Source organism: Pristiophorus japonicus, chromosome 11 (genome assembly GCF_044704955.1).
Source record: "Pristiophorus japonicus isolate sPriJap1 chromosome 11, sPriJap1.hap1, whole genome shotgun sequence".
Taxonomy (NCBI): Eukaryota; Metazoa; Chordata; class Chondrichthyes; family Pristiophoridae; genus Pristiophorus; species Pristiophorus japonicus.
In genome coordinates, this window is record NC_091987.1 from 175237121 (window position 1) to 175250172 (window position 13052).

At 47.8% G+C, this 13052-nt stretch overlaps 1 protein-coding gene across 1 annotated transcript in view; it reads left to right on the forward strand.

The window, feature by feature from the left end:
• kirrel3a (kirre like nephrin family adhesion molecule 3a) overlaps positions 1–13052 on the forward strand; it is a 267820-nt gene that overhangs the window by 107479 nt on the left and 147289 nt on the right. Inside the window, exon 4 of the mRNA XM_070892817.1 lies at positions 4966–5123. Within this exon, the coding sequence (XP_070748918.1) occupies positions 4966–5123 (158 nt within the window). The remainder of the gene's footprint in view (positions 1–4965; positions 5124–13052) is intronic.

A 13052-nucleotide genomic window follows, 5' to 3' on the forward strand; every position in this document is an offset into this window, starting at 1 on the left:
TTTCTTCCCAAATTCGATATTTTTATAACTAATAAACAAAAGTGGCCAAAGAGTATTTTTTTAGAATAATGAAATCTTTTAAATTTCCCTTTGATTTTTTTCCCTGGGTTGCTCGCAGCTTTGTCCTGGAAAATAATCGTCAATTCCTGGCGACTCCAGGACAGGCCTGGAGGGTTGGGCAACTCTACTTGATCACCAAGAGCCAAACTGGGTCTTTTCCTGCCCAATAATTGGGTCCTTTGTAACAAATCTGGGGATTGAGCACAAAATTCTCATTACTGTATTTTGGGCTTACTGGATATATTACATGATCTCCCAGTACTTGAGTCAGAAGATTGTGGGTTCAAGTCGCACTCCAGGGACTTGAGCATAAAGACATCTAGCCTGACACTCCAGTGTGGTGCTGAGGGAGCACTGCACTGTTGGAGATGCTATCTTTCGGATGAGACATTAAACGTCTGCACTCTCAAGTAGATGTAAAAAAAAGATCCCAGGGCACTATTTTGAAGAAGAGCAGGGGAGTTATCCCCGATGTCTTGGCCAATATTTATCCCTCAATCAACATAACCAAAAAACAGATTATCTGGTTATTATCACATTGCTGTTTGTGGGAGCTTGCTTGTGCACAAATTGCTGCTCCGTTTCCTACATTACAACAGTGACTACACTCTAAAAGTACTTCATTGGCTGTAAAGCGCTTTGAGATGTCCGCTGGTCGTGAAAGGCGCTATCTAAATCCAAGTCTTTCTTTCTCTTTCTTTCACTTCAGGAGGCAGTAAACATTTCACTAGACCAAGGCTTAGGCTAGATCCGCCAGACGGGTTTATTAAACAGTAAATATATGAACCGAAGCAACGACACTTTGTAGATTTACAATTGTTGCAGACTCAACTATATCTCGTTGGAAGATTTTTTTTTAAAAATCAGTCGCATCTGCAATGCTAAACTGCAATATAAACTGGTCTCTGATGTCTTTGGACAGATTAACCAATTTAAACAAGAGAAAAACTAACAAAAGAAATATCCGGGACAAAGGAAATTTAAATATGTGTCTCTGAAACTCAAAATGAGCAGTACATCACAGATTTAAATGAATATATCCAACAAGATTCTCAGATTTGGACTGAATAGCCTGCCCCCTCTCTCCAATGCATGATTGGATGAAATGTCTATATTCAGAGGCTGTTGCTTATCGAAATGAACCTGCCCATTTTCTGTCAGTGCATCCTTTGTTAACCCCGTATGTACCGAAACAGAAAGAAAGAAGGCAGCACCATGATGCACCCAAGCCAAAAGTGATTCATTTTTGACATACTCAGTTTAATTTGTTCTCTTGGAATCGAGGAAGATTTGCTTCCACTCTAAAAATGAGTCCTTAGGTGACTGAACAGTCCAATACGAGAACCACAGTCCCTGTCACAGGTGGGACAGGTAGTCGTTGAGGGTAAGGGAGGGTGGGACAGGTTTGCCACACGTTCTTTCCGCTGCCTGCGCTTGATTTCTGCATTCTCTCGGCGATGAGACTCGAGGTGCTCAGCGCCCTCCTAGATGCACTTCCTGCACTTAGTGCGCTCTTTGGCCAGGGACTTCCAGGTGTCGGTGGGGATGTTGCACTTTATTAGGGAGGCTTTGAGGGTATCCTTGTAACGTTAAGGTGCACAACTCTCACAACACTCCCTACATCACCTCTGTCTTTTTCAGGTTATTGTCCAAAGAGCAGAAATGTCACACTGAGATTGTGATGACTCGCTCTCCCATCGGACGACCAGGAACAATCACCTGTGGATTGGGATGTCCTGCTTATGGACTGGGATCCCCCACGTGTGGATTGGGATGACCTGTCTGTGGACTGGTTTCTCCTATCTCTGTCAGTGTCTGGTGTGGCTCAATGGTTAGCACACTTGCCTCTGAGTCAGGAAGTTGTGTGTTCAGATCCCATTCTAGGAACGAGAACACAAAAAATCTAGGCTGACACTCCAATGCAGTGCTGCACTGCTGAGGGGCAGTGCACTGTTGGAGGGGCAGTACTGAGGGAGTGATACAGTTTTGGAAGGGCAGTGCTGAGGAAGCACTGCACTGTTGGAGATGCTGTCTTTTGGATGAGACGTTAAATCGAGGCCCCGTCTGTGTTCTCAAATGGACGTAAAAGATCCCATGGCACTATTTCTAAGAAGAGCAGGGGAGTTATCCCCGGTGTCCTGGCCAATATTTGTCCCTCAATCAACATAACAAAAAAAAACCAGATTGTCTAGTCATTATCACATTGCTGTTTGTGGGAGCTTGCTGTGCGCAAATAGGCTGCCGCGTTTCCCACATTACAACAGTGACTATACTCCAAAAAGTACTTCATTGGCTTTAAAGCGCTTTGAGACATCTGTTGGCTGTGAAAGGCGCTGTATAAATCCAAGTCTTTCTTTCTTTATCTGTTGATTAGGATGTTCTGCCTGTGGATTGTGATGTTCTTCCTCTGAACTGGGACCTCCCATCTGTGGATTGGGATCTCCTGTTTTGAGGACTGGGATCTCCGCCTGAGGATCAGCAGCTCATACCTGACCATCACAATCTCTCGCCAGGAGATTGAGATTTGCCACATCTATTCACTATGCTGATAATTCCCAGAATTCCTCCCACATTACCTTGCCGAAGAATGAGAGCAAGCAGGAGAAGGCTATGGAGGCAAGAATATCCCAGGATCCATAGCAGCAATGAAAGTCCTCTACTAGAGGTATAGGGCAAACAAAGGGCTTTCATTGATAATATGACTGTTGGGATAGCCTTGCTCCATAGCTAATTTTGGCAAATTCCACAGCCAAGTAAGAGAGAGAGAGAGAAAGGAAGAAAAAGACAGGGACATTGAAGAGGAAGAATTTGTTAATAATGCTTGGGTGTCTGAGCAGCCAATGTGACAGATGCAGCTCGCTGCTTTTAGCCATGGAATGTTGTGGTGTGAGGGGCACCCCAGGTGTATGGCCCATGACTCAGGGTCTTGACCTTAGGGTTTGGCTGATGTTAACAGCGGTGCCATGCAGTTAATAAGAGAGTGAGTCAAAATTAATGCCTTGAAGTGCTTGGTGACTGTTTCCTGTGATCATACCGGTGAGCTCAATTTCAGATCGGAGTGTATAAATCAGACGGCCACATTTTATGAATGCAAAGTCAGCCTAACATAACAATACAAGCAGCACTGGCACACATTGCAGCTTCAGGTGGTTGCTTAAAATAGCACACTAATCTTATTCTTAACAGATCATTCTCACGCCGATAATTCCCCATTTCACGAGAATTTTGTCGATTCAAAATCGACTGAAGCTGCAAATTTTAAACTGTTAATCCATGGGTGGTTTGATTTGTCAGTAAAATGTTTTTGAAACTATTTCTTTCATCTTTAATGCTTATTATATATTTATTTCCCCGTACATCTCCTGCGTATGCTCAGCTTTTCTGTGACTGCTGCCTGTCTGCCCTTGATTTCTCCTCATGCCCCAGTTGCTGGTGGATATCACAATTACGGATGGGGAAGGCCACACGTTGGGATACAGTTCATGGAATTGAATATCGGGCGCTGACTATCGTGGGCTGCTGATCCGATACCAGCCAGTTTGGGCCACCGCCCGAGACAAATTTCTGGGCCGTGGTTCCTAAAGCTCTCCACATGTCTGAGTCTGTTGTCAACTCATTGTTGGAAATTGATTGCTGTGATGAGTCAATAACTCTTATCATTGTGGCATATGACAACCAGGACAGTAGATGGGGAACGAGATGGACCTTGTTCATTTTTTGTCTAACAATCTCCATTTGGCCCATCTTAATTGATCCATCCAGAGAGATCCTAACGTCTAGTCGTTGCAGTATCCAATTGTTTCATAAATATACTCTTATCCCGAAGTTTATTCCACATGTTACTCACTCTTTGTGTGATGAAGTATTTCCTGATATCATTACCAACATTACCTTTCACTATTTTTAAGCTTTATTTAACAGTTTAATTTAACAATCCTTTTAACATGGAAGCAAGTCATCATCGTCCCTCAAAGCGAGGATGACTTGCTTCCACGCCAAAAAGGATTGAGTTCACAGGTGTTTCAATGAAGGACCGAATATTCCAGATCCTGAACTATATCGTGAAGGATGGAGGACACCTGTGCGTGAATTTTTTTAACATGTGGTAGCCGTTGCACACCAGCCACCACACGGGCTTGACAGAACTAGGTCTTGGTCCAGTGGCAAGGGTTAACCAAGACGACTGGAGACCAGCTCTGCTGCACGGACCGAGCGCGCACACATATCGCAGTGTGGGCTGGCCCGTGCTCCCCTGGGCCCTCGCCTCTTCTGGCCCCGAACTCACGTCTCTCCTGGGCCCCGGTCACTTCTCTCTACAAACTCTTGCCGCTCCTTTGCCCCTCCTGCTGTTCCTGCACGTACTGCAATCAGCGGCCTGACTTCGCAGCCATCGCCCTCCTGCAGTGGTATGCCACCGCACGCTGCTCCCTCTGATGGCCCCGGCCTGCTGATAGTCTTGCAGGCCGGGACCGTGCCGATTTCCGGGCCGGGATTTACTGTGATTGAAAGGCTGCATTAGAGGGAGCAGCGTGCGGCCTTTATATCAGAGCAGCTCTTAGATGCCTCCTTTCCGAGAGGAAAAGCCACAGAGGGTATTGGAGAGACTAGCAGTGAGTGACACAGAGGGTAATAGAGGGACTGACACTGAGTGACTCAGAGGGCAATAGAGGGATTGACACTGAGTGACTCAGAGGGCAATAGAGGGACAGGCAGTGAGTTACACAGAGGGTAATAGAGGGACTGGCAGTGAGTTTAGTAAAGATTAGAGCTCTGACTGAGTTACAGGGCTATAATGGTATTAAGAGTTTGAGTTGCAGGGGCTGGAACAACTAACCTTGTGGTCACTGAGGTGCCTTTGTCAATGGTCAGTGGTTTCATGCTTGTGTTTCTGCTACGTTATTGCAGTACCTCCGGACAATCCGGTGATCAGCAGTGGGTCCATCGTCAGCCTGAAGGTCGGAGACTCCCTGAACCTGACGTGCCACGCAGACAATGCCAAGCCAGCCGCTGTCATCACCTGGATACGGGACAGAGAGCCCCTCAGCGGGGCCACCTACATAAAGGTGAGGAGATGGGGTGGGGTGGGCTTGGGGTGGGGTGAGGTTGGACGGGGTGTGTGGGGTAGGGTGGGGTGGGTGGTGTTGGGTTGGGATGGCCTTTGGGTTGGGTTGGGGTGGAGTGATGTTAGGTGGGGTGGGTAGGGTGATGTCGGGTTGGTTTGGGGTGGATTGGGTGGGGTTGGGTTGGGGTGGGCTTGGGCTGGGGTGAGGTTGGATTGGATTGCGGTGGTGTGGATTGGGTGGGGGAGTGAGGTGGGTGGGGTTGAGTTGTGGTCAGAAGGGAAGGGATGAGATGGGATGGGGTGGAGTTGGGTGCGGTGGGGTGGGTGGATTTGGGTTGGGGTGGGGTGAGTTGAATGGGTTTGGGTGGAGTGGGTTGGGGGGATTCTGGTTGGGTGGGGTGGGGCTGGGTGGGTGGATGAGACAGATTGGGGTGAGTGGGGCGGGTTGGTTTGGGGTGGAGTGGGGTTGGGTTGGGCGTGGGGCGGAGTTAGGTTGTGATGGGATGGGGTTGGAGTAGGGTGGGGTGTGGTGGTGTGTGATGGGGTGGGGTTGAAGTAGGGTGGGGTGTGATGGGGTGGGGTTGAGTTGAGTAGGGTTGGAGTGTGGTGGGGTGTGATGGGGTGGGGTGGTGTGTGATGGGATGGGATTGGAGTAGGGTGGGGTGTGATGGAGTGGGGTGTGATGGGGTGGGGTGTGAAGGGATGAGGTAGTGTGGGGTGGTGCTTCTAATAATACAACAACTCACCCACAGCAACCTTGGTAAGGATCGTGTTTCCGATCAAATCACTGTACAATATATATTCCTGGATTCTGCAACAATCGCAATATAGAAGCATTGAAAATTAGACAACACATCTGCAGTCCAACTGCTGTGGACCAATTTATCTGCCTTTTATTTTGGTTCATGAGTTTATCACATCTGAGGTAAGTGGGTAAGGCTGACACAGCTGAATGTAGGTGATTTAATAGCACTCTCTCTAAATCATTTTAAAATTAAATTAACTTGCATTGTTCTTGGGGTTTTTTTCTTTATGACTTTTGTGCTCAACAAGGCGAGTGATGTAAGTGTTGGACTCTTTCCCAGCTAGCATGCAGGTACAGCAAGCACTGGGGAAGGTAAATGGCGTGTTGGCCTTTATTGCAAGGGGTGTCAGAGTGTAAGAGTAAGGAGGGCCGAAATTGCCCCTCCTGGTAAGGCCTCTGGCCGCCTGAAAGCAGTGGCCATGGGGCGCCGCGGAATGGCCGACAACTCTCCGTGTAGGGGCCGCCATTTTGCAAATTGCCCTTCATCAGGTGCGGAGCGGTGTAGGGGGGTCCTCTCCACCCGTTTTCCCACTGCAGCGTGCACGCTCCGACCCTTTGCCGACCGGCGGTGACCCCTTCCTGAAATTGTCCCATGGGAAATATCACTTTTGTGGAATTGCCCCACGGGAGTGGCAGCACCACCGGCCGGTGCCCCCAACAGCTTTTTGTGTCGGTGCCCTCTTAGTTGGTCCTTGGTGGTTTGCGGCGTGGCCGCCATTAAAGGGGAGTTGGTGCTGCCGGGCGACACCATTTTATTTCTTATTGTCAGCCGACTGTCAGGTCGGCCCGACAATTATGCCCCCAGGTTCGGCTGGGCCGAAACCCTCCTTGATGGCCCAATGGACCGAACTTAAAAATAATCAGAGCTCGCAGTGGCCCTCCCCTTTAACTGAAGGGGAGTGACGTTGTGCTGACATCATCAGCGACGCGCTGACATCATCAGCGACTCGCTGACATCATTAGCGTGGCGCTGATGAGTGAATGGGGCGGCCGATCCTCTGCAAAGGCACTTCTGCCTCTCAGCCGAAACCATACCCACCCCGAGCAAAAAAAAACATCCAAGTGCTGAATATCCACGGCACCTCCGCCTCAAAGCAAGCGGCGGAGAAAAACGTTAAAAAACGGAAGGTGCGACCCGTTTCGGGCGGAGGGGAAGATTTACCCCAGGAAGTCTTGCTGAAACTGTACAGGGCCTTGGTGAGACCACAGCTGGAGTACTGTGCACAGTTCTGGTCTCCTTATCTAAGGAACGATATACTTGCCTTGGAGGCAGTGCAACAAAGGTCGACTAGATTGATTCCAATGATAAGAGGGCTGTCCTATGATGTAAGATTGTGTAGAATGAGCCTATACCCTCTGGAGTTTAGAAAAATGAGAGGTGAACGCATTGAAACATACAAGATTCTGAAGGGGATTGACAGGGTAGATGCCGAGAGGTTATTTCCCCCGGGCTGGAGTGTCTAGAACTAGGGGGCATAGTCTCAGGATAAGGGGTAGGCCATTTAAGATAGCGATGAAGAGGAATTTCTTCACTCAGAAAGTTGTGAATCTTTGGAATTCTCTGCCCTAGAGGATTGTGGATGCTGCGTCTTTGAGTATATTCAAGTCTGAGATAGGTAGGTTTTTGGAGTCTAGGGGAATCAAGGGATATGGAGATCGGGCAGAAAAGTGCAGTTGAGGTCGATGATCAGCCATGATCTTATTGAATGGTGGAGCAGGCTCGAGGGCCCATAAGGTCTACTCCTGTTCCTAATTCTTATGTTCTTATGTTCGCACTTCAGTCACCCTGTCAAACACTGTCACGTACAGCATGGCTTGGATCCTGAGGAAAGCTGCCTTTACATTGCCTGGGCAATGTGCCACATTCCAAATCTCAGAAGAGCGCCAAAGTGATCCTTTTCCACGCCACACCAGCCACCCTATCAGCTATCGAAGATTGCTGCACTAGGGACAGTCTGCTGCAGTGGGCCTGCACCTACTAGAAACTATATTGACTTCCCAAACAGTTAGCATACAGAGAATACTTTGAATCCTTCAGTTTGGCTCCCAGTAAAGCTGGGCTCCAAAGCGCTGCACCCAGTGCATCACACACATTGTCCTCATTTAAGTTCATCGCTCCACCATTGGCGGCCATGCTTTCAGCTGCCTGGGCCCCAAGCTCTGGAACTCCCTCCCAAAACCTCTCTGCCTCGCTACCTCTCCCTCCTCCTTGAAGATAATTCTTAAAATCTACCTCTTTGACCAAAGTTTTGGTCGCCTGCCCTAATATCTCCTTATGTGGCTCTGTGTCAATTTGATAATGCGGTTCTGAAAAGTCTACGTGAAAGGTACTATATAAATACAAGTTGTTGTTATTATTAAAAGGACCTGCAATGCTGTTCTCCTGAGAAAGATTCTTTGGGTTAAACACTTGTGACATGAGCAGATCTTTCTGATATTCTTGACCTTGAGCTTAGAAGGTTGAGGGGTGATTTAAACAAAGTGTTTAAAATGATCAAAGTATTTGAAATGATGCGGTGAAACTTTCTACTGGTGGGAGAATCCAGAATAAGAGGCCACAATCTTAAAATGAGATCTAGGCCATTCAGGAGTGAATCAGGAAGCGTTTTTTCACACAAAGGGTAGTTGAAATCTGGAGCTCTTTCTCATAAAAGGCTGTGTATGCTAGGGGTAATTGGAATTTTCAATAATGAGTTTGCTAAATGTTGTTAGGTATGGGTATCAAGGGACACAGATCAAAGGGGGTAAGTAGAGGTACAGGTCAGCTATGACCTAATAGGTTAGCGCAACAGGCTCGAAGGGCTGAATATCCTTCTCCTGTTCTCATGTCCTCTTCTGGTTGCTATGTGTAACCCAGTTTGAAATCTGCCATTATGGGTCTGGAATTGGAAGGAGGATCCTTCATGTTGCATCTCAGAAATGGCAGCGGCAAAATCAGACAGGACCACTCAACGAATAGTCTGCAAGCTGCAAGATGCCAATGAGTAACATTGTGTGAATTGGGAACCATTTCACTCCTCCGAACACAATAACAATGTTATTGTTCTCCTAGCAAGAGTCTTCATCGCTGTCATTTTCAGAGATTATCGGAACCAGAAAGTAATGAGGAGCAGGAGCGATATAAACTTAGGCTGAGACTAAACCCAAATAAGAATTAGACAAGATAAAAGGACAAGCACAGAAGAGGGAAAGTTAACAGAGTTAACTAAAGAGACAATAAACTTGCATTTATATAGCTTCTTTTATGTCCTCACGACATTCCACAGTGTTTTATAGCCAATGAATGACAGCAGGGAGATTCCTCTGTAGTTACCGCAGTCGGACTTGTCACCTTTCTTGAAGATGGTCACGATTACAGCATCTCTGAGATCTCCTGGCATGTTCTCCTCCTTCCAGATAAGAGAGGTGAGGTCATGAATCCGCGCCAGTAGTGCTTCTCCGCCACGTTTTAGTGCTACGTCGGGGATTCCATCTGCTCATGATGCCTTGTTGTTCTTCAGTTGTCGGATGGCCTTTTCAACCTCATGTCGGGCTGGGGTTGTGCTGAGATGGTGGCGGGTAGCATGCTGTGGGATGGAGTTGAGGACACTCGCGTCAAAGACAGAATCTCGGTTAAGGAGATCCTCGACGTGCTCCTTCCAGCAGGCACTGACTGCCTCTCTGTCCTTGATGAGCACCTCTCCGTTCTTGACCAGCAGTGAGGTAGGACCTTGGGTGCTTGGGCCATAGGTGGTCTTGTCTGCGCTAAAGAATCCTCTCACATTGTGGTTGTCGGCCAGCTGCTGTATTTCTTGTGCTTTCTCCACCCACCATCTGTTATTTAGGTCATGGGTATTCTGTTGGACCTCAACCTTCAGACGTCTGTAGAGCTGCTTTCTTGCCCTCAAGTTGTGTTGCTGTTTCCAGTCCAAGAATGCCTTGTGCTTGCGGCATATTAGCTCCTGGATCTCCTGGTCATTCTCGTCGAACCAGTCTTGATGTTGCCTCGTTGAGTGACCGAGCTTCTCTTTGCAGGTGCTAATTATGGAAGCTTTGAAGGTTGAGCAGGCGCTGTGGACACTCTGCGTCTCTGGGTCACTGGGAGTCGTCAGGTTGGAAGCGTTCGTTGGCTGAATAGGGCTTTCTTAGCAGGATCTTTGAGTGCTCCGTCCTTGATTTTCCTGCGGCATTGTTTCTGTTGCTGTCACTGTTTTGGGACAATGTTGACGGTGATGACAGAGCAAATTAGGCGGTGGTCCATCCAGCAGTCGTCAGCTCCTGTCATGTGCGGGTCCCTCGCTCAGACGATGACGTAGTCTAGCAGATGCCAGTGCTTGGAGCGAGGGTGTTGCCATGAGGCTTTATATTTGTCCTTCTGACAGACCAAGGTATTGGTTATGACGAGGCCATGTTCTAAGCATTTCCTCAGGAGGAGGGTACCATTGGAGTTGGCTTGCCCTACCCCCACTCTGCCGATCACACCTCCCTAGAGGTCAGTGTCCTTTCCAACTCTGGCGTTGAAGTCACCAATGAGGATCAGCTTGTCACTCATTGGTACTTGGGACAGGGATTGTTCGAGGCTGGAGTAGAATTCCTCTTTGGTCTTGTCTGTAGCTTCCAGTGTTGGGGCGTACGCGCTGAAGACGGTAGCGCATTGGTTCCGGGCTCAGGTGAGCCGAAGAGTCATGAGACGTTCGTTTATCCCACAAGGGGAGTCACTGAGACAGCCCACTAGCTCGTTTTTTTACAGTGAAGCCAACCCATGGAGGCAACGTGCTGATTCTGGTTTGCCTTTCTAAAAAAAGGTGTAACCACCACCTTGTTCTTTGAGCTGGCCTTCCCCTGCCCGCCGGGACTCGCTTAGGGTGGCGATGTTGATGTCGAAGCGTCTGAGTTCCCAACTCACTATTCCAGGTTCCGCACACTAAGGGGCACAATGGACATGGGCCCAGAAATCCCAGTCAGCTGCTTCTCGTGGGCGATTGGTTAAAGCACTTAAAAAAGATGCACACCTACCTTATCCTGCTGCGACCACGAGTTCCCGGTCCTGAGGCCTCCACTGACTGCGCATCGCAGCGTGTGCACATTGGGATGTGAGCAGGGCTGGAGCTGCAATCACTTGGCTCTGGGCAGCCAATCAAGGTAAAGTATGTTCTCATTCATAATAATGGGAACTCCGTAAGTTAGAGTTCCCATTATTATGAATGAGAAATCCCCCCACAAACATCCAAAACACTAATAAAAAATAGAAAAAATACATCACATATTTTTATTAATTTAAATTAAAGTTATTTATGTATTATAAAAAAAATAATTTGCCGATTTTTATAAAAGTTTTTTTAATTATGGTTTAAAATAAACTTACCATAGTGGGAAGGGTTTTTAGGCTATGCGGCTGCTTTTGTCAGGCTCAAGAGTTTTCAGAACATTTGCTGGGAAGATATGGGTAAATCCCGCAATCTTGCCCTTGCAAATGTCGTCGCTCCTGAGATACTGAAGATTTGTCCAGCTCCAGCTTGACAGATCGGAAAAGCCGGTTTTCAGCGCATGCGCATTGTGCATTGAAAACCGGCTTTTGCGATGCCTTCCCGGGTCCGTAGACATTCAATACGGACCTGGGAGCCGGAATTTCTGCCCCAGGATCTTCACAGTGCAGCAGCTACAAGAGAAATGCAGGAAACAGCACCAACCCTTGTACATGGCCTTCTCGGACCTCACAAAAGCCTTCGGCACTGTCATCTGCGAAGGATTATGGAGTGTCCTCCTCAGATTTGGCTGTCCTCAAACGTTTGTCACCATCCTCCGCCTGCTCCACGACGACATGCAAGCCGTGATTCTGACCAATGGATCCACCACAGACTCAATCCACGTTCGGACCGGGCTCAAGCAAGGCTGTGTCATCGTACCAACGTTCTTCTCGATCTTCCTTGCTGCAATGCTCCATCGCACCCTCAGCAAACTCCCCGCTGGAGTGGTGCTAAATTTAGGACAAACGGGAATATGTTCAACCTCCACCACCTCCAGGCCAGATCCAAGCCTGTCCCATCCTCCGACATTGAATTACAGTACGCAGACGACGCTTGCACACTCGGAGGCTGAACTCCAAGCCTTCGTCAACACCTTCACCGAGGCATACGAGAGCATAGGCCTTACACTAAAAATCCGTAAGACAAAAGTCCTCTACCAACCTGCCCCCTACACACAGCACTGCCCCCCCAGTTATGAAATCCACGATGAGGCCATTTTCCATACCTCGGGAGCCTACTGTCAACAAGGGCAGACATCGACGACGAGGTCCAGCACCGCCTTCAATGTGCCAGCACAGCCTTCGGTCACCTGAGGAAGGGAGTGTTCGAAGACCAGAACCTCAAATCTGGCACCAAGCTCATGGTCTACGGGGCTGTAGTGATACCAAAAGGCAGCTTTAACAATGCAGATGATGTGTGGATTCCATTTGAAGTCAAAGTGTATTGTGAAGCTAGGAATATCAGCGTAAGAAGAGCTAAAAGGTGATCATTGTTGATGGGGCTTGCAAGAGACTTGGGGAGGTATGGAGCAGATCAAGCTGTAGTGATTGAGCCTTTGTATTGTGAGGAGAGCACTGATCTTGTGCCACCTAAAGGAAGTTAATGAATATAGAGTGGAACCATCAACAAAAGAGTGGGAAGGGTTAGATGATGAGTGGAAGTAACCATTGATATTGAAAAGAAAGAGAACGAGAGCGAGTCGAAGGGTTAGCCATCAAGCGCAGCACAGAGTGCTTGGAGCTGACTGCTGAAAGCGAGCTGTAAACTCGAACAGATAATAAATCTATTTACACCTAAACTGTTATGAGTTTGAACAAAAGTAGTCCTCCTGGATTTCATTTCCTTTCTGAGTGTTTTTCTCTGAATTGAGTTGCAGGGTGAGCAAGTTAATGGCATTGGGACTGAGGATTACAAAGAGCCCATGCTGTTTGTAGCAGTCCTGATCCAGACAGAACATCTCCCAGTATTCCAGCTCCACATTTTTCATCATTCTTCACTTATGTTGCTTTTCTTTGAATCCTCAGCCTATTCTATTTCCATTTCATTGTGTGTATGATATACAGCATTGTCCCCTGGTCAATAACTATATCAAAATCCGCGGCCTTGGTCAACATGGACT